General features: G+C 38.7%; 2 protein-coding genes across 2 annotated transcripts in view; both read right to left on the bottom strand.

Annotated features, from left to right (window-relative positions):
• Positions 1-24,473, bottom strand: part of NELL1 (neural EGFL like 1) — an 891,542-nt gene that overhangs the window by 282,715 nt on the left and 584,354 nt on the right.
• LOC116757648 (isocitrate dehydrogenase [NAD] subunit gamma, mitochondrial-like) lies at positions 12,558-13,718 on the bottom strand. Its single transcript, XM_032639614.1, is given in 3 exon segments — positions 12,558-13,243; positions 13,246-13,484; positions 13,486-13,718. Coding segments are annotated over 3 exon segments (1,158 nt in total).

Below are 24,473 nucleotides of genomic sequence, written 5' to 3'. Positions count from 1 at the left end.
GAGCATCTACTGTATGTAAAAGTTTATACTGCTTAGAGATCTGTCATACATGTGATGAGTAAATTAGAAGCTTTCATGTCAGTGGCTTTTTTATGTTATTTTTTATAGGAAGCTGACTGCTAGAAGGTTTCAGAGATCAAACAAAGATGAAGGTCATGGTAGCAGATGCAGTTCTCCTTCTTAAAACAGTGGACTTGGATATTAGTTCATCTTTGACAAAAATTGACTTTTCACAATGCCCTCTAATTTTCTGGAAGAATAAATGCTTCAATTTCTTCCACGATATAAAAAAATCATACCAACCTGGAAAAAGGTATATTTTTATAAGAAGAACATCTTTCTGAAATGTATCCAGGCCTCCAATAAGAGCAATTTGAAATATATCTTAAGGTGTATTTCTATCCACAAACACACATCTGTATTTTTTAGGTACTCATCTGATAACATCATACATGTTTTCTTCTAGACTCTAATCACCTTGAGGAAAGAACCAGCTTTTCTTTACTCACAATTCCTAGCACACTGTTCCTAGCTTCACTCATAGTAGGAACAATAACTATTATGGAACAATAAATGTCTGGTTAACACATGGATCAATACATATCTGGTGCCTTGGCTTATCCTTAGTTGCTAAGAAGAGTCCTGATATATCACAAAAGAGGAAATAGTTTCCATATATTTCTGTATAAAGGCAGAAGCTAGAATAACAATGTCATTGTTATTGGTGGATCCTAATGAACCCATCTCTCATGTAGAATCTCCTTTCTATTCTATTCTATTCTATTCTATTCTATTCTATTCTATTCTATTCTATTCTATTCTATTCTATTCTATTCTACTGTATTTTCTGGCTGTGTCATACCATACGGCATGTGGGATCTTAGTTCCCCGACCAGGGATCGAACCCATGTCCCCTGCATTGGAAGCATGGAGTCTTAACCACTGGACCGCCAGGGAAGTCCCTCTCTTTTCACTTTAATTTTGGGCTTGGCGGTATGACTTGCTCTGAGGTAATGACCTCAACGAGCATCACAGAAGCAGAGCTTGATAAGCACTTACGCACTGGGGCGGGCTTGTCTTTCCACATTGCTCCCTTTTGGAGCGCATCCATCATGCAGTAAGAAAGCCTGTCTAGCCTAACGATGGCTGAGATGTCACATGGAGGAGAACAGAGATGGCTCAGCCAACTAGCATCAACTGCCAGCCCATGAGGATGAGATTATCTTGGACGTTCCATGCCCTGGATGAGCCACCATCTGATTGTAGCCTCACGCATAATCCCAGCTAACAACACACTGAGCAGAAGAACCGCTCACTGAGCCCAGCCAACCCCAAAATCACAAGAAAGAATAAACCATTGTTGTTTTAAGCCACAGCACTCCAGGTTGTTTGATGTGCAGTAACAGATAACTGAAACATAAAGGCAAAGATCACATACTTAAGAGTCAGACAAGCGTGGGTCCTAGATCCCCTCTGCCACCTACCAGTTTTGAGACCTCTTGGCTCATTGCAGAACCTATTACAATTTAGATTCTTCATCTATAGAGTCGATAAAGACACCAACCTCACAGAATTTCTGTGAACATGAAATGAAATAATGCCACACCTAGCAAGCACCCCCAGGATAGTTAGCTGTCATTGTGAGCAATGCTGAGGTAATAGAAATAATGTGGACTTAACTTCTTTTTTAAAAAATTTTTCTTTTGGGCTTCCCTGGTGGCGCAGTGGTTGGGAGTCCGCCTGCCAATGCAGGGCACGCGGGTTTGTGCTCTGGTCCGGGAAGATCCCACATGCTGCAGAACGGCTGCACCGGTGAGCCATGGCCACTGAGCCTGCGCGTCCGGAGCCTGTGCTCCACAACGGGAGGGGCCACAACAGTGAGAGGCCCGCGTACCGCACAAAAAAAATTTCTTTTAATTTTTATTGGCGTATAGTTGATTTATAATGTTATGTTAGTTTCAGGTATACAGCAAAGTGAATCAGCTATACGTACACATATATCCACTCTTTTTTAGATTATTTTTCCATATCCATATAGGCCATTACAGAGTATAATATGGACTTAATTTCTTGGTAGTGTTATTGATGCAAATCTCACTTGGTAGTTCAACCTGACCTATATATTTTATCACTTTTCTTCACTGTCTCCTTAGCTTCTGTCAGATCCAGACCTTAAGAAAAGTGTTAGGAAAGTAAATGGAAAAGACTGTATTTCAGACATGCCTCCTAACCACTTTTCCCGACCACCTGGCCTCCACTCTCATTCCCCCACCTCAATCTCTCATCCACCCAGCAGCCAAAGTGACCTGTCCAAATCCTTAAACCACTTCCCATCACTCTCCAACTTTAAACCTACCTATGGTCTGGCACTGGTACCTGAATGAATCCCAAAGCCCTTCATCTGAGCCAGAATCCTAGCTGACCATCACCACATCCCTCTCTCATTGCAGAAGGGAAAGAGGAGGGCCAGACAATGTCCTCTCCAGCGAAACCAGTCGTCTTGCTTCTTCAAATGCCCAGAGCTCTGCCTGACTCAGTGGTTTCCCTTCCCTGTTCCTGCTACTTGCACGAGATGTTCACGTCTCTCAGGCATCATTCAGAGATAAGCTCAGATGCCACCTCAGAAAAGCCTTCCCTGATTAGCTCAAGCAACCCACATCCTCAGTCCTTCAACCACCAGTTGCTCTCAGTTACAGTACCCTTGTTTTGTTTTCTTTCTTCCTCCCTTAGAACTTGACATAATCTTCATTATTTGTGTTTTCAGGCTCACTGCCTAATTTCCCTTCTGGCAAATGAAAGTCCTATGATATCAGGGTCATATTACATGACATGGAAATTATGTGAAGTTTAAATTGCAGTGTCCATAAGTAAAGTCTTATTAGAGCCCAGTCACGTTTATTGTCTGTGGCTCCCGTTGCTTTAAAATGACAGCATTGAATACTTGTAACAGAGACCACGTGGCCCACAAAAACTACAATATTTACTATCTCACACACACACACACACACACACACACACACACACAGAGAGCTGACCCTGGCCTAGAGCAGTGTATGACTTATTACAGGTGACCAAGCTGTATAAATCCGAGGGACCTTTTAAAAGGAAAAAAATACCCAACAGTGAAATCTTCCAGGACCCAGGCACAGGCAACATCTGACCAGGAATACTTTTCCCCACGAAAAGCCAGTTAAGTACAAGTTTCTGCCTAGGCCCTCAAAAGTCTTCCAGGTTCTTTATTCTTCTCTGAACACATTGTGTTTCCATAAGGGGCAGAATTCCAAGTCTGCGTTCTCATCAAGGGTTCTAACTGATCTACACACAGAGAAAAGCTAAATGAACAACACTGAAGATGTTTGGAAAAATTAAACACAGATTTCTTAATAAACCTGAAAACAGCTTAATAAAGCTGAAAATAGACTCCTGGAATCCCAAGGCATGTTTATTTCTGTTTAAATAGATGACTTCGCATAGACTGTTACCAGCTCAGCAGGGATCCTGAGAGAAGTACTTTCCTCCTCCTGTGCGTTTTAAGCTCTTTTCCAAAGAAATTCAGCCGGATTCTACAAAAAGCATTTGTCAATCTGGAGGAAAACAATAACCATGGCCAAGTCATGCTAATACCCTCAGCTGCCCATTTCTGGAGTGCTCTAAACAGACATGAAATAGGCTCACCGGAGAAGATCAAGAGTTTGACAATCTTTTTCGTAGAAAGGTGGCTTCTTGGAAAAAGAAGATGAAAATATCAGGTGGAAGAGTGATAAGGTTATTCTCACTGGAAATGCTGTTGTGGTGGTTTGTTTATTTACCTGAACCAGAGGAGTGTGGTGAATGTTCGAGCCATGGGCATGCCTTTTGCTACCATGACAGAGGAGAGGGATGTGCAACTACGACAGACCCCAGGCAGAGCCTAGCCTATTGGGCAGCTTCTCAGGGCCAACAGGGGAGTAGATGATGCCACTGCCATAGAACGAAAGATGACTGAGGAGGGCAACAGATACAATGTCAAACGAAATGCAAGGCCATTTGCAGAAGGAGTGAGCAATCAAAATGGTATCGGAGCAGGGAGTTCACTCTGGAGCTGACCACCACGGAAGAAAAGATGACACGTTTCTAGAGATCTAGTCCACTACCAAGGAGGCATCTGAGAGAGACGAAGGAAACAAGGGTGCTGGAAAGAACAAAATGATGAACCGTGCTCACAGAGATACTGATAGAAGACCATGAAAAAAACCAGAAAGGCTTTGAAGAGCAGCATTGGGCTGAGAAGGAGCTGAAGAAAAATAATAAATCTTCCTAATCACAAGAATTAGAGTCAACTACGATGAGGCGTCTAATCAGGTTCACTAATCAATGTAAAGAGTTCATTCCAAAAAAATCACTTCACAGAAAAATCAGATGCTCCCCTTTAACCTTGAAACTCTTACCTTTTAGATAAACATCATTAGGGCAAGGTTTTGTAGGTAAAATGAGTTCAACAGTAATTACATGCAAAATAAGAAAGGATGGGAGTTAAGAGTAAAAGCTGTATCAGGTAATGGGCAGATAAGTGGCTTGTGATGGTATTAAGAGCTCTCCCAGTCAGGGTCCTCCCCTTCTGTCTCCTACTTCTCCTTTCTTTTTCTTTCTCTCTCTCTCTCTCTCTCTCTCTCTCCCTCTCTCCCCCATAGAGGCACAACTTACTCTGGGAAGATTTCTGATTTCTCCTCTTCTGTGCTCTCATGGCACCTTGCTTATACCTCTATTACAATACTTATCACACTCCATTTCGTACCTCAGAGATACTGCAGGTTCGGTTCCAGACCACCACAATAAGGCAAAAATTGCAATGAAGCGAGTCTCACAAATGTTTTGGTTTCTCAGTGCATATAAAATTTATGTTTACACCATACTGTAGTTTATGAAGTATACCATAGCATTATGTCTAAAAACACAAGGTACATACCTTGATGAAAAAAAATTTATTGCTAAAAAATGCTGACCACCATCTGATCTGTCAGCAAGTTGTAATCTTTTTGCAATCATGACATCAAAGGTCACTGATCACAGATCACCATAACAAATATACTAATAAAAACGTTTGAAATATTGCAAGAATTTTACCAAAATGATACAGAGACACGAAGTGAACAAATGCTGTTGGAAAAATGGTGTCAACAGACTTGCTTGATGTTGTTAAAAACACAATAAAGTGACGAACAATAAAACAAGGTATGACTGTAATTCCTGGATGATTGCTGATTCCCTCAGCCCCAAGGGATCCTGGAGAGAAAGGACATTGATAGGCAAGCTGCACCCTCAGCGGTTTGCACAGCACCCAGCTCAAAGCAAGTGTTCAATGGAGGGCAAACAACACTGAGGAACAAGTGAATAACTAAAAGAACAGATGGATGAAGTTACTGTGCAACAAGTACCTTGCTGCTGGTAAGAATAAAATTGGCATCCAAATAACCTAATTCCATCACAACATGAATACCTTGAAAAGGATCAATCCCAGAGACTTTTCTTACCATGGAGTAAACACATTATTTATAAACCAGGCTTTCCAACATCTTTTTCTGGTATTCGGCATATAGTTGATTTGTGACACCATGATTTTTCACAGAAATTACATCTTTTATCAATCTGAAAAATCAAACCTAGATGAAGTACCCTAGGTATGGCTCCAGCCACAGCCTTAAATAGTTAAATATTATTTCATGTGAAATTCCTTTGCATTTCTTTCCACAATACTACTAATATTTCCAGAAATCTCGACTTCTTCCTTTGCTATTATAGATTTCTGCACAATAACTTCAAAATCTATTTTCTTTCATTTTTCTCATTTCTCATGTTCCATTTAGGAGATAATGTAAATGCCTAAATAGGAAGCAACTCCAAATATAAGGAAAATGATTCCTTTTTTATCAGTGATAAGATCTAAAACAGAAAACAGGAAGAAAAAATATTCTGGGCAAAGTTGAATAACTCTGAGGGACACATTAATGAGATAACTATCTATGCATACTATTTGATTTATGGATTCAGTTATTACACATAGTCGTTTTGAATGCATTATTTAATAGGTGATATTAAATAATAGATTAATTTAGAATTACTACTTTTTCCTTTACCATGACATTGAAATAATTTCATTTAATCTCTTCCCATGAATCTTGACCTCAAGGTCTTCCCCAACCCAGAGTCATTTTTCAAGTTCTCTAAAGTTTTCCAAACCTATCATCATCCCATCTGTCTAAGTTGTTTGAGATAAAGGACTTTTTGAATCTGTATTTGACGCTTTCATTGGAAATCTCAAGCAAAGTCACAAGAATCCAATTGTATAATATTAGGATTTATTTCCCCATTTGTCTAGTAGGTAAATATATGTGATCTCCAGTGTGAAATTTGTCATTAAGTGATTTTTAAAAGGCACATATATAATGACACTCAATACTTGCAATTATGACAACATGCTCCCAGGAATAATGACTCATTTTTTGTTGAGGGATTTTTTTTTTTGCCTCCTTTAAAAATTTATTCTACAATTTCTATAAAAGCCCCAAATTGGCATAGCTAATGTCCTGTTCTTCCCTACTCCAAATACTTTGCCACTCAAAATCAAAGAACTGACAGAACACCTGTTAATATAAGAACATTATAAGGATTTGAATTTAAGGGAATTCTTTTTTTCTGAGGGATAAAAAAGGGGGAAATACCTTGTACTTGAACATACACAGTATTTTCTTTCTCCCTTGTGGCAACAACCATTCATTTACATCTATTTGGCATGAACTAAATTTGGCGTTAGCTCTAGCAAACCAGATGCTTAAGCAGATGAAAGCCCAGACTAGTGTCTTTCTCAGTAGACACTGTTTTTACTCAGGCTGTGTTGGTTTTTAAGCGTTTGCAAAATTGGTAACAAGATATTCCAATTTTTAAATTGCTTTGCGAAGTTGATTCATTTTTGTTTTCCATTTTCAATGTATCTCTTTTCTCTTTTCCTTGCATTTCTTAGAGCAATCACAAATGCAATATATGTAGCTTCCCATGTCAGCAAATTCATTTCAATGTGAAGAAGACTTTACCGCATTGAGTCCCAAGGTTATGCAAGTTGTCAGACAAACTCCAAGAACCAAGTGTCTCCCTTCAAAAAATTTCTAGCTCTGTAACAGCTTCCCGCAGACATTTTACATATTCCCAGCTGAGCCCCCAGTAATACTGTCAGTTTCTTGCAACCTCTGTAATGAGCCAGAACTGGATAAATTTATTCAAAATTCTCCTGTTTGCAAAATTCAGCATTGCTTTTCCACTTCCTATCATTATTTTATTCTCTTGTTTCAACAGCACATTATTTCTTTTCCATGTTTTGTCTTTTTTTATCTGCCATTACTACAAAGAAGCAGTTCGACTATTTGATTTACCATGTTCAACATGTGATGCTTGATTCCGGCACTATTCTCCCGATTAGATATTCTGCCTTTCTCATCCTGGGCTATCTAGACCACCTAAAATGTGGGGAAGCAGTTTAGTAATAGTGGTTAGACCCTGGTGCCACTGGCTTGATTTTAATCCTGGCTCCACTATTTACAATCTGATTGACCTTGAGCAAGTCAGTTACCTTTTCTGTGTTTCGGTTTCTTTGTCAATATAATTGGCTCATAAGAAGATTAAATGAGTTAATATACGTAAACCATCTAGGACAGTACCTAACACAATATTAAGGGTTCAAAAAACGTTAGCAATAACTTTTCCTATAGATTATATTAGGAGATAGCTGTGGTATAATGAACAGAGATCTACTGGTGAAACCTAATCCACTTTCATATAAGAGTATGAGAAATTCACCATGTACAAACCCTCATGACCATTTAAACACCTGGGTTCTAGAGCCACAGTGCCAGAACTGGAACTCAGGCTTCACCGCCTGTTAATTGTGTGACCTTAGACCAATTATTTAACCTCTACATGCCTCAGTTTTCTCATCTACAAAATTGGGAATACAATAATAATCATCTGAGAATTAAATAAAATTCTCATCTAATATGAGAATTAAATAAAATTCTTCATGCAAAGCATGAAGAATTATGTATGGCACATAAGAAACAAAAAATTTATTAGCTAAAATCATCATTATCTTCAATCCAATTTGGTATGTATTTAATTAGTACCTACTACATACAATGCACTATACTGAGTAATACAAGATCCAGAACATGGGCTAAAATATCCCTATCCTCAAGGAGCATATAATATATTAAGGCTCAAGTCAAGTAGATAAAAAATTAATACAAGACAAAATGTGAAATGAACGAGTTCAAAAGTCCAATAAAAGGGTTTTGTGTATTCAGAGAGGATAAGGGGAGTATATCTGGATGGGGGTAATCAGAAACCTTCTCGTAAAGGAAGTACTTTTGGAACCTTGAATAATGGGTAGACTTGTAACAGGCAGAGAGACTCAACCGGGAAATTCCTTAATGAGAGGAATTACATTACATAGAAGGAAAAGATAAGGCTGTAATTAGGTAAATGAAGGTACCTTTATTGCCTGGAACATTATCTAGGAAAATTGGAACCTCTAAGAGTGGAAAGACAGTGTGAGCTAAAACTATGGAGGGTTTTGAATACATTACAAATTGAGGGAACAGCGTAATGGCAATCTGAACACTGCTTTAAGGAGATTTTTCTGATGCCAATGTTGAAAATGAACTAGAATGAAGGAAAAGAAGGAAAAGGTGAAGACCCCAGTTCTCCTTTTGTGTTCCTTAATTGTGATTTAAGTGGCTTACAGTAAAACAAAATATAAGAAAATGAAATTAATAGAGCAAAATCAAGTAATAGAATGACAAGAGAAAATTTCAGAGAAGAAAAAATTGCTGAAGGCTTTTTCCTGTGTCTGCTACTAGGCAAGGCAATGAGGGAAACTTTCTATTGATTAAATACCTCACATTATCTAGTACAAGAAGGGCACAAATTCATGGTGAAAAACACAGGTTTTCCTGATTCTTAGAGGAATCTTCCCTGTTGAACTTTTAAACAGATTCATTGTTTTCCCCAAAATTCATAGATGTCCCCTAACAAGATTTTGAATACCAGAAAGCTGAAGTAAGAATGTTAAAACATCCTTCTAGAAAACCAAATCTATGAAGATGGTGGTGAGGAAAGATATTTACGGAGTGATACCGTTTAGCTGTCCAACTTTGTATTGATATTTATTGATAGCAGAATTTAGCTTTAAACAAAGCAGAATAAACTGACAAACCTAAGATAAAAATCATGTAACAATAATACAGAAATCTTCTCAAGAAACAGAGGCGACCTGCCAACTACCCATTTTATGGCCTTGAGGGCTTTAGTGCTCTCTAGAGAGAAGCAATCTTGTAAAGGTTCATACACTGGAGCCAAACAGGAGAATTTTGCAATAGATTAGTTCTTCCAATCCTCCACTCCTACCTGGGAATTCAGTCCATTCTTTTCTTCCTTCCTTTGACCTTCCTTCCTATCTTCCTTCCATTAATATTTAGAATGAGCATACGCTAAGAGCTTGTCCTTGTCCTAGGTGCTGATGCTATAGTGATCGATGACTCAATTGTCCCTGTTGCCAAGGAACACATTGTATAGTAAGGTTGATGGGAAGGAAAGCATGTAACGACAACTGGAGAGAAAAACACTAAATAGGATACACAGAGGACTCTGGGGGAACTGGCAGTTCCTCCCTTCAATCTCAGCAGGGAATGGAAAGAGCTAGTCAAGGAAGGCTTCCCAAAGGTGGTGACAATTACATCTAGTCCTCTAGATGACAAGGAAATCATCTCCTCAAGGGGAGAAGAAGCAAGACCACATACAAAGGCCTGAACTAGAAAGAATACATGGCTCTTTGACAATGAGCTCTGCTTGCACTCTCTTGTGACACTTTGTGTTGTTATTGGGGTGGGGAGAGGGGGTAGAAATGGTGAACCTGGAGAAGGAAGCAGAGATCAGAATATGGAAGGTCTTTCATGCTGTGCTCAGTTGACTTTCTTTCAAGGCCAAAGGAAAGCTGTTCAATGAGAAGTGTTAGGTAAGGAAGTGACATGATCCTATTTCCCTTTTAGAAAGTTCAGGCTGAGTGCACTGTAGAAATAGATTTAAGTGGGCTAAACTATAGGCAGGACACAAGGTAGAGAAGGAACAGAGACTGGGAAGTCACCAAAGATGAGAAAGCCTAATGAGAAAGGAGGGGTAAGTGAGAAAGAAGAGAGATGGCTGGATTCAAGAAATAAAAAGGAGAGAGATAAGGGGACTTGATGAATAAGCAGGTATGGTTTGCTACCCTAGTTGAAAGTCAGTTACAAACCCATAATAGAATAATAGGTAAAGTAACTTATCCAGTAAATTCCAAAGACAGTAATGAATTAATAGCATTTCCCAGTTCTCCTCAGAACTAGCTTTTAGAATGGTATATAATGGATACTAATGAAAATAATAATTTTTAAACTACACCAAGCACTAACCATTGGACAGGCACAGCGCTACCACCTTTACGTGTATTTTCTTGCTCTATTTTCCCAACAACGCTGTGAGGTAGGTACAGTTATTATCTCATATTACATATAAGAAAAGTTAGGCAGTGTCACCCATATCATTCATTTTTTGGTTGATTCAATAAACATATTACTTATTTTGTATGTACCAGTCATTATGTTAGGGGATACAGAGGACAAGGAAAAAGAATACACGGTATTTGCCCTAGAGATGTTCATAGCTAAGTGGGAATATCAAATACTGATAAATGGAAAATTCCACTGTGGTGTATTAGGTGCCATCACAGCAGTCTGGCCCAAAAACTATGGGAAGATTTTGGAAACAGTCATCTTTAACAAAGAGGGGAAACTTCAGCTCAAATGTACCTATCAGCATAAATTCCCATTGGCAGATAAAAGCCAACAGTTGGGCTACTGTCTGCAGTTGGGCTGGCTGTGCGGTGAGTAAATTTCCCTAGCCATGAGAGAAAGGGGTACAGAGTGGGGAGAGTGGGTTAAGGTAGTACAGGTTCATGTAGCATTGGAGGTAGGGGGACTTCAAGCCAAAAATCCATCCCTTCTCCACTCATCAAACCATGTCCTCTGGTTCCAGGTCTCTATCTGCCCAGAGGAAAGTACCATACAGGTCAGTGGCAGCCATGGCCAATGACATGTTTAGTGTCCAATAAAAGGAATACCATCATTATTTTATAACTGACTTCTCCCTGCTTGCCTTGTTCTTCAAGAAAGACCTCTAGATAGGGTTGAAGGTAGACATTTCCTCCTCAAATTAAATCCCCTCAAACCAGCGTTTGGTTTTCCAAACCCTGAGCCCTGACATTATACATAACGAGGATAGGTGAGATTAAGGCAATGTAAGACAGAGTCTTTTGGAAACCATAAGGACTTTTTCAGGTCTCAGTCCAATGTCTTTAACTTATGGCCCAAGAACCATGGTAGGATCCAAGGGTTATAGCTGAGACGCAGAGGTTTCCAAAATTATTAAGGATTTACTATTTTTTTCAATCTCCCTTCTATCTGCAAGCTATTCCTGCCGATAAAACTACTGTAAATTTTTATAGTCATTGCTTTTATTTCCTACTTGAGTAATAAATATTTCCCAGCACTAATAAAATTATCATTTTTGTTTGCATTTCTCCCACCTATGACCTTAGAATTACTGTAAATAAAATATATTATAATAAAATGACAGTAAACATTCAAACGAGCTCAGTGTTTTTCATTTTCTTATGTACATTCTCTCTTTGAAAGAGAGATTAAAAGAAAGTAAACCATGGAAGATTATAAAGCAGTGAGCATGGAGTTTACAGTCCATGGTTTTATTTGTATAGCAAAGAGTCATGGGTCCAGTGCCTGTTAACTGGGTATATAATGTCTAGACTCTTGAGCTTAGAGGCTCAAGGAAGGAATGCAAGAACCCCCTCTGCAGGAGTGCTGCGGTACTCAGAGAATCCCATGTGTGAAAAATTACACCGGCAAAAATTCCTTCCTCACCTAAACAAGACCAGGGGAAAAGACAGGATATCTAGGAGGGAGTGGAAGCATTCTGAACTAGCTCAGCTTTATGGTACCTTATTTATTATTAAAATGACAATGTATATTTTGTAGGCAAATTTTCTTGAACCAATTAACTCATTAACAACCTCTAGAGAGAAGCCAGCCTCCTTTGCAGGCTGGTTTGCACAATTTTAATGACCCAGATAAGAGAAAATCAGTGTGCCAGGTTCTGGAAAAGGCCCAGGACTCTACGAACAACTTTGATTTATTCACTCTATCATCTCATAGAAAAGTGTGAATTGTGGATTAAAATAGAGAAGAATTCCTCAATACATAGACGACAAAATAGGTATGGCTAATTTAAACCATCAATGTTTATGGCATTCAAATTTAATAGAAAAAAATCAGACTTGATTCCCTCCCCCTACCTCTTCTGAGTTGGAACAGGAGCTAGTTTATTCTAGAGTCCACATTAGCCAAGCTGGCTGGGCAGAGTAATGTAAAGTGTGGGACAGGAAGGAATTTGAAGGCTAGCTCAGCCTCTAATGCACTGACTGTTTAATTGGCAACACTGATGTCATCTATGATATTCTGAATGACATCCGATGTGGTACCCTGGCCTCCAATGTCTGGAGTTTGGATGTCTTTGTCCTCCATGGATGCCAAGACTGCAATACGAATGGAGGTGGCAGAGGAATGGAACTTGAGGTAATCCAGAATGATACAACTTGCCAGCAGCATGGCAGTAGGGTTGGCCACATTTTTATTGGTTATAGTCTTGCCTGATTGCCTTGAGGCCATTTCAAACACCGCATATATGTGGCCATTGTTGGAACTAGGCACAAGGCCTGCTCCCCCAACCAACTCTGTGCAGACGTTATTGACAATGTTGCCATAAAGACTGGGCATCACCATGACATCAAACTGCTGGGGCCAGGATACCAGCTGCATGGTGGTGTTATCCACAATCATGCCCTCAAAAATGAGCTGAGGATAGCAGGATGCCACCTCCCTACAGCACTGGAGGAAGAGGCCATCTCCCAGTTTCATGATGTTGGCCTTGTACACAGCCGTCACTTTTTCACACCCTATCTGCTGGGCCAGCTGGAAAGCATATTCAGCAACATGCAAAAGCCTGGCCTTAGGAATGATCTTTAAGGCTATCACTCTTTTCACACTCTCATGCTCCAGGTTGCTGTATTCACCCTCTGTGCTTTCCCGAACAACTAAGATGTCTATGTCTTGTGCCTAGTTTCCACACCTAGTAGACTCTTAAAACGAATGACGCTGACATAGAGATCTAGAGTACTGCGAAACACACTGTTTTGTGATTTGTGAGATGGTGGTAGGTTGTAGTCAGTTTCAAAGTTACCCTTCAAGGCCACGTGGTTTTGATGGACTGCCATGATGGCACTGTGAACTTCTTCCTCTTCACTAGAAGTGGAGGTAATCTGCACTTCCTCAAAGTCCACGGGCACACACACGTCTGAACACATTCTTGTTGCACAGCATAAGTTCAGGTCCAATGCCATCCCCAGGAATCATAGTCACAGTATGCCACCCACCATACTTAGCTGCTGGAGGAATGTTGTGTTTAAAAGAGAAGCTCCTCAGTGAGGTCTCATGGCCAAGGAAAATCTCCCAAGAGTGGCCTAGAATAGTTGGTGGGAACATGGCCTTCACAGAGCACCTGGCAGCTGTCAGCATCTTCAGTGCCATGATCCATAAGTAGAGATTTAATTTATGTAAAAATATGTGCTTTTCCTCTTGGCTTGAGCTGGCTTCTTTTGGTGGAGTTCTAGATCCAAAATTCTTGCCTCGGTCACAGTTGTCTCTCCTTCCTTGTACTCTATTTGGGACAGATATTCTACTGCAGTGAGAGACAGAGTACTAGTCACAAGGAGATGTGTTAGAGTAGAAAATACACTTTGGAATTGGACAATTCATTAAGCACATTCAATGTACCCATATGACATACTTAAAAATAGACTTCATATTTTATAACTTTTAGGTTCACAGAAAAATTGAATGGCAGGTATAGAGATTTCCCATACAAAGATTTCCTTGCCTCAAAACTACAAATCGGCCCTTCTGTTTATTTTTTTTCCCAGAAAGCGAGCTATTAAGCAAGTACCAGCACACCATTGTTAATACCTTCTCCCAAGTAATATGTTTCCTTCACTGGGATTAGCACTCATGTCAGGTCTGTCAGAAATTTAAATCTTTTTCTAATAAGTTCAAACAATTTATTATTCTCCATTAATTATATTAGGAAACAATCCAAGGGCCTATTTATAACTTCAATTACAGTTGTTTTAATTAATTAAAGCTATTGATGGGATCTGAAATTTGTTTTGGTAACAATTTAGTTCTTGATTACAGAGAACTTTCTATTGATATTATTTATCTTTATTACATTTGTTTTATAGTCCATCAACTTCTACCAATTTTTCTCAGTCATTTAACAATTAAACTTGAAAGTAATGCCCCAAAAAAAGATTTCCTTGCCTCTACAAAGGCACAGTCTCCCCAGCTATCAAGATCCTACACAGAGTGGTACATTTGTTACAACTGATGACACTACAGTGACACCTCATTATCACCTAAAATCCATTGTTTAAATTAGGGTTCACTCTTCATGTTGCAAATTCTGAGTTTAGAGAAATGTATGACATATATCATCTAGTAGATTCATATACAGTAGTTTCATAGCCCTAAAAATCCTCTCTGCTTTGTCTCTTCATGCCTCCCTCTCTGCAACCACTGGTAAACCACCTATCTCCTTAGAGTCTCCAGAGTTGTGCATTTCCTGGAATGTTGTATAATTGGGATCATATACTCTGTAACCTTTTCAGATTGGCTTCTTTGACTTAGTAATATGCATTAGAATTTCCTCCATGTTTTTTCATGGCTCTGTAATGCATTTCTTTTTTGCACTGAATAAAATTCCATTGTCTAGATGTACCACAGTTTATCTATTCACCTACTGAAGCACGTCTTGGTTGTTCCCAAGTTTTGTGAATGATGAACAAAGCTACTATAAACATCCACGTGCAAATTTTGTGTGGACATTATGTTTTCAGCTCATGAGGGTGAATAGCAAGGAGCAGAGTTGCTGAATCTTATGGTAAAAGTATGCTCAGTTTTGTCAGAAACTGCTAAACTGTCTTCCAAAGTGGCTGTACCATTTTGCATTCCCACCAGCAATGAATGAGAATTCCTGCTGTTCCATATCCTTGCCAGCATTGGTGCTGTCAGTGTTCCAGATTTTGGCCATTCTAATAGGTTTGTAGTGGTATCTCGTTGTTTTAATTTTCATTTCTCTGATGACATATGATGTGTAACATCTTTTCATATGCTTATTTGCCATCTGTATATCTTCTTTGATGAGATATCTGTTAAGGTTTTTGCCAATTTTTAAAATCAAGTTATTTGTTTTCTTACTGTTGAGTTTTAAGGGCTCTTTGTACTTTAGATAACAGTTCTTTATCAGATGTGCCTTTTAAAAATAATTTCTCCCAATCTGTGGCTTGTCTTCTCATTCTCTTGACAAAGTCTTTTTGCAGAGCAGAAGATTTTAATTTTAGTGACGTCTAGTTTATTATTTCTTTCATCGATCCAGTCTTTGGTGTTGTATCTAAAAAGTCATCACCATACCCAAGGTCATCTATAACAGATTTTCTCCTAGAAGTTTTGTAGTGTTTCATCGTACATAGAAGTCTATGGTCCATTTTAAGTTAAATTTGGTGAAGTGTTTGAGGCCTGTGCCTAGATTAATTTTTTGTATATGTTGATGTCCAGTTTTTCCAACACCATTTGTTGAGAAGACTCTCTTTATTCCATTGTGCTGCATTTGCTCCTTTGCCAAAGATCAATTAACTACTTACATGGGTCTGTTTCTGGGCTATTATCTTCCATTGGTTTATTCATCTGTTCTTTTGCCAACACCACAGTGTCTTGATTAGTGTAGCTTCACAGTAAGTCTTGAAGTCAAAAACTGTCAGTCCTCCAGCTTTGTTCTTCTCCTTCAATGTTGTGTTGGCTATTCTGGGTCTTTGGCTTCTACATACAAGCTTTGGAATCAGTTTATCAATATCTACAAAATAACTTTCTGGTATTTTGATTACGTTTGCATTGAATCTTGGAAAGAGTTGATATCTTGGAAACTTAATAATATTAGTTTTCCCATCCATCAATATGGAATGTCTCTCAATTTATTTAGTACTTCTTTAATTTCATTCATCAGAGTTTCATAGTTTTCCTCATATAGATCTTATATACATGTTGTTAACGTTTATACCTAAGTATTTCATTTTGGAAATGTTAATGTAAATGATACTGTGTTTTTAATTGAAAACTGGTGTGTAAGAAAGCAATTGACTTTTGTATATTAACCTAGTAACCTGCAATCCTGCTGTAATCACTTATTAGTTCCAGGAGGTGTTTCTGTTGATTCTTTCAGGGTTTCTACATTGATGATATTGTCATCTGAAAATGAAGACAGTTTTATTTCTTCCTTTTCCATCTGTATACTTTTTATTTCCTTTTCTTGTCCTATAGTATTCGCTGGAAATTCCAGGGTAATACTGCAAAGGAGTGGTAAAAGGGGACATCCTTGCCTTGTACCTGATATTACTGGAAGAGCTTTGTGTTTCTCATCATGAAGTATGATGTTAGCTGTAGATTATTTGTAGGTATTCTTTATCAAGTTGATGCAGTTTTTCCTCTACTTCTAGTTTACCGAGAGCTTTGTATAATGAATGGGTGTTGAATTTTGTCAAATGTTTTTTTGCATCTATTGATAGGATCATGTGATTTTTCTTTTTTAGCCTGTTGAAGTGATGGATTACATTAATTGATTTTTGAATGTTGAAACAGCCCTGCATAACTGGGATAAATATCACTTGATTATGGTGTATAAGTCTTTTTATACATTGTTGGATTCAATTTGCTAATATTTTGTTAAGAAGTTTTGTACCTATGTTCATGAGAGATACTGGTGTGTAGTTTTCTTTTCCTGTAATGCCTTTGTCTGCTTTTGTTACCAGGGTAATGTTGGTTTCATAGACTAAGTTATAAAGTATTCCTCTTGCTTGTGTCTTCTGAAATATATTATAGGGAACTGGTATAATTTCTTCCTCAAGAGTGTGGTAGAATTCACCAGTGAACACAACTGGGACTGGGGATTTCCATTTTGGAAGGTTATTAATTGTTGAGTCAGTTTTAAAAATATATATAGGCCTCTTCAGATTGTCTGTTTCTTCTTGTGTGTTTTGTCAAGGAATTAGTCCATTTCACCTAGGTTATCAAATTTGTTAGTGAAAAGTTGTTCTTAGTATTCTTTTATTATCTTTTTAATGCCCATAGGATCTATAGTGATGTCCCTCTTTGCAGACAGTAGTAATTTATGTCCTTTTTTTCTTTTTTTTTTTTTGTTAGCTTGACTAGAGGCTTATCAATTTTATTGAAGTTTTCAAAGAATCAGCTTTTGGTTTCATTGATTTTTCTCTATTGATTTTTTTTCTTTTCAATTTCATTGATTTCTGCTCAAATTCTTAATATTTCTTTTTCTCTGCTTACTCTGGATTTAATTTGCTCTTCTTTTTCTAGTTTCCAAAGGTGAAAGCTTAGATTATTGATTTTAAATCTTTCTTCCTTTCCACTATATGCATTTATTACTATGTGTCTTCACCACATCCCATGAATTTTGTTGTGTTTTCATTTTCATTTTGTTCAAAATATTTTAAAAATTTCTTTTGCGATTTCTTCTTTGACCCATATGTTATTTAGAAATGTGTTGTTTAATCTCCACATTTAATTGGGGATTTTTTCAGCTATCTTTCTATTACTGGTTTCTAATTTAATTCCGTTGTGGTCTGAGTGCAGACATTGTATGATCTCAATTTTTTTGGATTTGTTAAGGTGTGTTCTATGGCCCAGAATGTGGTCTTGGTGAATATTCTATGTGAACTTGAGAAGACTGTGTATTATGCTGTTGTTGGGTAAAGGAATCTACAAATGTCAACTATACCCAGTTTACGATGACATTGTTGAGTTCAACTATGTCTTTACTGATTTTCTGCCTGCTGGAGTTTGTTCCTTTTATTGTTAACTTTTTAAGAAACTGCTAAACACTTCCCCAAAATGGTTATACCATTTATATCCCTACCAATGTAAGAGAATTACAGCTTCACATCTTCATCAATACTTGGTATTACTGTACTTCTATTTTAGCCATTCAAATAGGTTTTGGTGGTAGTATCTCACTATGTTTTTGATTCATGTTTCCCTTCTCACTACGATATGGAGTGTCTTTTAATATATTCTCCCAGATCAGAGCTACAAGCATTAACGTCTGATATTTCTAGAAATCAACCACTCAACCCTGGAAGGCAGGCAAACTCTTAGATTCCCAAAGCTATACCAGTTATGCACTTTAACTGAAAATTAAGCATATCTTTAATTTTAAGCCAGCCACAATCCCATTCTCACTTAACTTTCGGGCACCACCGCCCCTGATGTAGGTTAGCGGTTGTTTGGGGAGGTCAGTGACTTATTTACGAAGACTTCCAAAGGCTGTCAAAATTCAAGAAGATGAAGATGCAGACTTAATAGTGGCTACCACTATGTAACACTTGCCACATTTAAGGTACTGTGCTGAATATTTTATATACATCACCATAATCCGCCAAGGTAGGCATTATACTTCCCATTTTACAGATGAAGAAACTGGCTAACACAGGTTCTACAAATTCATATATTGTGAAGGAACAGAGAATGGCAACAGGTGAGGTGAATATTTCTAGGGGTCCGAGAGGCCTAGGCCAGTTTCTCATACGTGATCGCCCTAGGATCTCATTGAAGTGCAGGCACTAATTCAGTAGTTCTAGTGAAGGGAGGGGAGCAGAGTCTTCATTTTCAAGCTGCTCCCTAGTCATACAGATTCTACTGGCCTCTTATCACACTTTGAGTAGCAAGGGCCTGTATTTACATCCTCACAAGGTCCGGGCAAGTCGGGGCCAGCATGTGGTGTACTTAGAGGCTACTGGGAATAAAGGAAAGAAGCAGTACTGCTCCTTTCTAAAAATTGATATAAAATGGCTACAAAGTAGGAGCCAGCTGGGTACCTGCTTGTCGTCTAATAGGGCATGTAATATGGATAACAGCTGTCCACCACCAGTGCCTGAGGCTAGAGCAGATGATAATACCAGGAGAGAATGCTGGCAGAAAAATAAACAGACCCAACTACACAATTTTGTTTCAACCAATGGGCCACCCTTACATACACCCCAATCTTCTTCCTAACCCTGGAAAGGACATAAATCTTTTAAAGGTATGGATAAAGAAGGAAGGAAGCCCTGAGACTGGGAGTATAAACTGGATACTGATTGAGATTTTAATAGCCAGATTGACCTATAAACATCCCCAGATATTAGAAAAAGTTCTTAGCCTCAATGGGACAAAATTATGATATGTATATTCCAACGTGCAGATATAAGAACAAGAGTGCCATGGTTTCACATATTTGAGTGGTAAGAATTAAACTAAGTCTATTTTAAGTGTGACGCTGAGACAGTAAATGGATTTAAGTAAGGGAGAGATATAATACAAGTTGCATTTAAAAAATGATCCTCTGGGAAGCAATTTGCAGAATAAATAATAAGGTGACTATTCTGGTGGCAAGGAGGCCAATTAACAGGCAATCACTGTGGTTCTCAAAAAGCGATCCCCAAACCAGCAGAATCAGGACCACCCTGAACTGCTAAGAAACGTAATCTCTTGTAACTATCCCTAGACATACTGAACCTGGAAGTCTGCAGTTGGGAACCCAACAATCTGTGTTTTAATGCTTCCGATGCATGCTGAAATTTGAGAACCACTGGGCTATGAAATGGTTCCAACAGGAAATGATGAGCAGTTGTACTAAGATGAAGGCAGTGAGGAAGGAGAGAAATACTTTCAGAGATATTTAGGAGATAAACAGGACTAGGTTATTGACCTGGGAGACATGGAATATTATTCTTAATGTTCTTAATGAACTGGGTGACTGATAATATAATCGATGAAAATGATGTACAACACTGAAAAAAGAGCAGTTGGGTTGGGGAAATAGGATAGAAAACGAGTTCAGTTTCAGACATGATGTGTTTGGGGAGCTGTAAGACATCCACATAAAGATGCCTGGTGGGTGGCTTAATAAATAAGTCTGCAGCTCCAGAGAAAGGATTGTGGGTGATGACAGAAATTCAGGAGTCATCAACTTATGGGAGAAAGTTAACCACACAAAAGTATATGAAATAGCCTCAAGCAGAGGTTTTCAACGTTGCTTCTGCCACGACAGATGATGAATGGCATTCATATGAGACATGTTCCGAGGAGTATACTCAGATTGTAATGAAAACCAAACACACACACACATGTATGAACAAAAGTAGCTGGCCAAATAAACCACGGAATTCCCAAACTGTTTATATAGGACATATTTACAAGAGCATTTTACCTGCAAATGATTAGTAAAGCCATCTATTTACTCATCTCAAACATGTAAAGTCATCTAGTTACTGATCTCAAACATGACTTCTTTTTGAGGGAAAAATATATATATGGATAATCTAATATAAAAGTTACATAAAATTGTATTTTAAAGATCAAATTCAGACCTCTACAGTTAATATTTTAAAAGTAAGCATGTACTAACAAAGAAAAATAATTCATATTTTATGGTTAAAAAATATAGCAGATAATATTTATGTTTATTCATGGTGTTAATATAAATGGTATTACTGCACATGTCCTTTGGATAATCACACTACCTGTGACTGGGAAACTGTAACTAGAGCCTCCTTCTCATTTCTGTGCTATGCAGATAAAGATGCATGCTTTCTTCATCTCTCTTCCTTTTTCAAAAAGTATCCATGGGTAAAATCAAGGAAACAAATACAAGTATAAATCCACAGTTTACAATTATAGTATTTCAAAATTGCTCTATCAATGCCACATCAATAACCACAGTTCCTGGGTATTTTCAGCAAACATAAAATAGGCTATGAATTATGAGCAATTCACTTCCAGCTAATTGATTCCACTTTTCCCCACACCAACAAGCCCACACCATTGAAATGCAAATGAGTGAATATGACATCCTTATAATGGTAACTCTGAGGTGAGTCTAATTATTAAAAATGTAAATCATTCACAGGAGCTTGTAACTCAACACTTATGAATAAGTGAGTGGTGTTGACATATGTCATAACTGATTGTGACACCGTAATGTGTCATATGTCACTAAGGTCAAGAAGTACTAGGCGAGGGCTTCCCTGGTGGCGCAGTGGTTGAGAGTCTGCCTGCCGATGCAGGGGACACAGGTTCGTGCCCCAGTCTGGGAAGATCCCACGTGCCGCAGAGCAGCTGGGCCCGTGAGCCATGGCCACTGAGCCTGCGCATCCAGAGCCTGTGCTCCACAATGGGAGAGGCCACAACAGTGAGAGGCCCGTGTACCACAAAAAAAAAAAAAAAAAAAGAAGTACTAGGCTAGAAAGATGACTGTAGACAAAGCACAGAAAAATTATGAAGACAAAACTGGGGACCATCGGTCTTCGAACCATGAGAGGAATAGAGATGAAGTGATCTGGGAGGCAGGAGGAGAACAGAGAGAAAAGGATGTCATAGAAGCCAAGAGAAGTGTAACACCCAAGGAATGAATTGTCAGCAGTATCAACATGCTTTGAGAGGTTAAGTAAAATTAGAAGAATGATGGGGTCACTGACCACAACCATGAGGCTGTATAGGTTAGTGATTGTGAGCACTGGCTCAAAAGCCAAACTGTCTGCCACATATAACCTCTGTAACCTTTGTAATTTTCATAACTTCTTTTGGAACTTATATTCTAGTGGGAGTAGACAGCAAAAAAATACATGAATGATAGATGGACAGATAAATGGATACAGAGATAGATAAATATATAAACAAGCAAGAAACAAACACATAAGTGGATCTTTTAATGTCAGAAGAGAGAAATGCTATGTAACAAATATAAAACCTGTTGCCTTCAAGGAGCTTGCATTCTAGGCAGAGTTAAATGGAATGAATATAGGTGGAATACAAACTGGCAGTGGATGGTAAATGATTCCTGAGTGACCCAGCTGGGAAGTGGAAATGCACAGGATGGATTGACCATGTATATGGGTAGGGATGGTGAGGGAAAGTGTTTCAGACACATCTGAAAGAAGGGCTAGCAGCAGATAAGTACAGAGGGAAGGAGAAGATTTCTGAGATGGAGGCAAAATTGAAAGGCCTGTAGGGTACACTAAACATTGCCATTCACCTGAAAGGAAAGGTTTATGTAGGAAAACAGTGGTAGACAAATGGAGAAAGTACACTGGGGTCAGAGGGTGTAGGACCCTGAATGGCAAATCTAAGAAATTTATGAGACCTTGAAGGCAGGAGAGAAACATTCAGGATTTTTGAAATCAAAATAAAAGGTTTTGAAAGATACCCCTTTAAAAAGGAAAACATGCACTTAAAAAAAGAGACAGTAAATTTTCAAGGCACAAGACCATTTGTATCAAAGCTTTGCCTTAATGAAAGCAGAATTTTAAAATACACACCCACTCCCACCTATCTGCACATACACTCTTTAGAAAACTCTTAATATCCATTTCATGTTGTCCTATAGAACCAACTGATTATGAACATTGTTTTATCAATAATTTCTTAAAAAGATCAATGCACAGAGACATAATTTGCTCCATTTTCTCTGTTGCACAATTAATGCAATTTCTCACCTGTCATTCCATCGCTATTCAATAACCACTGAAGAGCTGACAGATGCATAGTTCTCACAGAGGACTGTGGAGAGCCAGATTTAAAGTAATCCAGGGCTTCCCTGGTGGCGCAGTGGTTGAGAGTCTGCCTGCCAATGCAGGGGACACGGGTTTGTGCCCCGGTCTGGGAAGATCCCACGTGCCGCGGAGCGGCTGGGCCCGTGAGCCATGGCCACTGAGCCTGCGCGTCCGGAGCCTGTGCTCCGCAGCGGGAGAGGCCACAGCAGTGAGAGGCCCGCCTACCACCAAAAAAAAAAAAAAAAAAAGTAATCCAGAGATGTCCTCCTTGTTTTCCAAAAGGGGATACATATTGTACAATACTGAATTGGCTGTAGAAGTCCTTGTTTGAGGAAGAGCTATACGTATTCTTACACTAAGAAGAGCTTTTCAGATACACTTTTCATTTAGTAAAGGAAAAACTCCCACCCTGCCAAAGGGATATTGAGGTAGGGGTGGGGAGTCACATTATTCTTTTCTGGGGTGAGAAGCAGGTTGGCTTTTGAATGAAACAGTAAAGTTTAGAGTCAAGTCATAAAACTGACGCTTAAGCAGCAACTTTGGCCTTTCTGGAAAGACAGGTGAAGACTCAAGATTACAGGTTAATTGGAAACAGCTTTTTATCTTCCCTTCTAACTCAACTTTACAGCCACATGAACAACTCTACTAAATACTTTTGCTATTACCTAGGGCATTAACTATGCCATTCAATTCTCTCTGCTGGTCTGGGACGATTGTTGTCTTCCAAGAACTATTCACGAGTACCATCATTATATTGTTCTTGAAGGCTCTGTATTTCAGAGGTTTCCCTTTGAACCAGGATCTGGCAAGAGAATCCCTTTGTGTTAATAATGACTAGATGCATGAACTAACAAAGTCCTCTCTGTTACACCTATCTCAGTTTTTAGTTCTAAACATACACACACACATTCCACAACTGTTGACATAAGCTGAGGTAAACATACACTGTGGGTTTTCTTAAAAATTCCCAATTAGCCTGAAATCATAGTCCCTATAAAGCACACTTCATACTTGTTAACCCAGCATCACCCAGTGACCCAAGTTTTGCAATCAGGTTATTATAATAACTACAGAATCTGGAAATTAGAGGGGACTTTCTGAAGCCAGCTATTTTAGCCAGCTGGTTTATCCCCTGTCAACATTACAAAGTAGGTGTGACTACACTAATCTAAAAAACCTTCTCCAAAGGATTCCCTCCAGTCTCCCCATCCCTGGCCTGCAAATGTTCTCCCTTCATTCAAGATGGACAACGGCCTCTACTGGGCACCATATCCAAGGCTGTGTGTTTGGTAGCACTTTATCTCCATCTGCAAAATGCAACTAGGAGGTAGGTGTTTTATTTTCATTTTATAAATAAACATAGTGATATGCCAAGAGGATAAGCAACTCTTATTAAGTTAGCAGAAGATTCAAACTCAAGTCTCTTCCCCCTAAGCTTGTGCTCTTTCCCCTGCATCATGCTGCTTTTTCTCTCCTGTGCTTCTACATGTCTCCATGTGCAACCTTCCCCCACCCACTCGTATCCCTGAGAAGGGAAGGAAGACTCTCACACAAAAACCAAATCACCATGGTAGACGTTCAGGCATCTAACAGATAAACTGATGATTATGCAAAACTAAAAACATCCACAAAG

This window comes from Phocoena sinus, chromosome 8 (genome assembly GCF_008692025.1).
Source record: "Phocoena sinus isolate mPhoSin1 chromosome 8, mPhoSin1.pri, whole genome shotgun sequence".
Classification (NCBI taxonomy): Eukaryota; Metazoa; Chordata; class Mammalia; order Artiodactyla; family Phocoenidae; genus Phocoena; species Phocoena sinus.
This window is presented reverse-complemented; position numbering and strand designations above follow the sequence as displayed.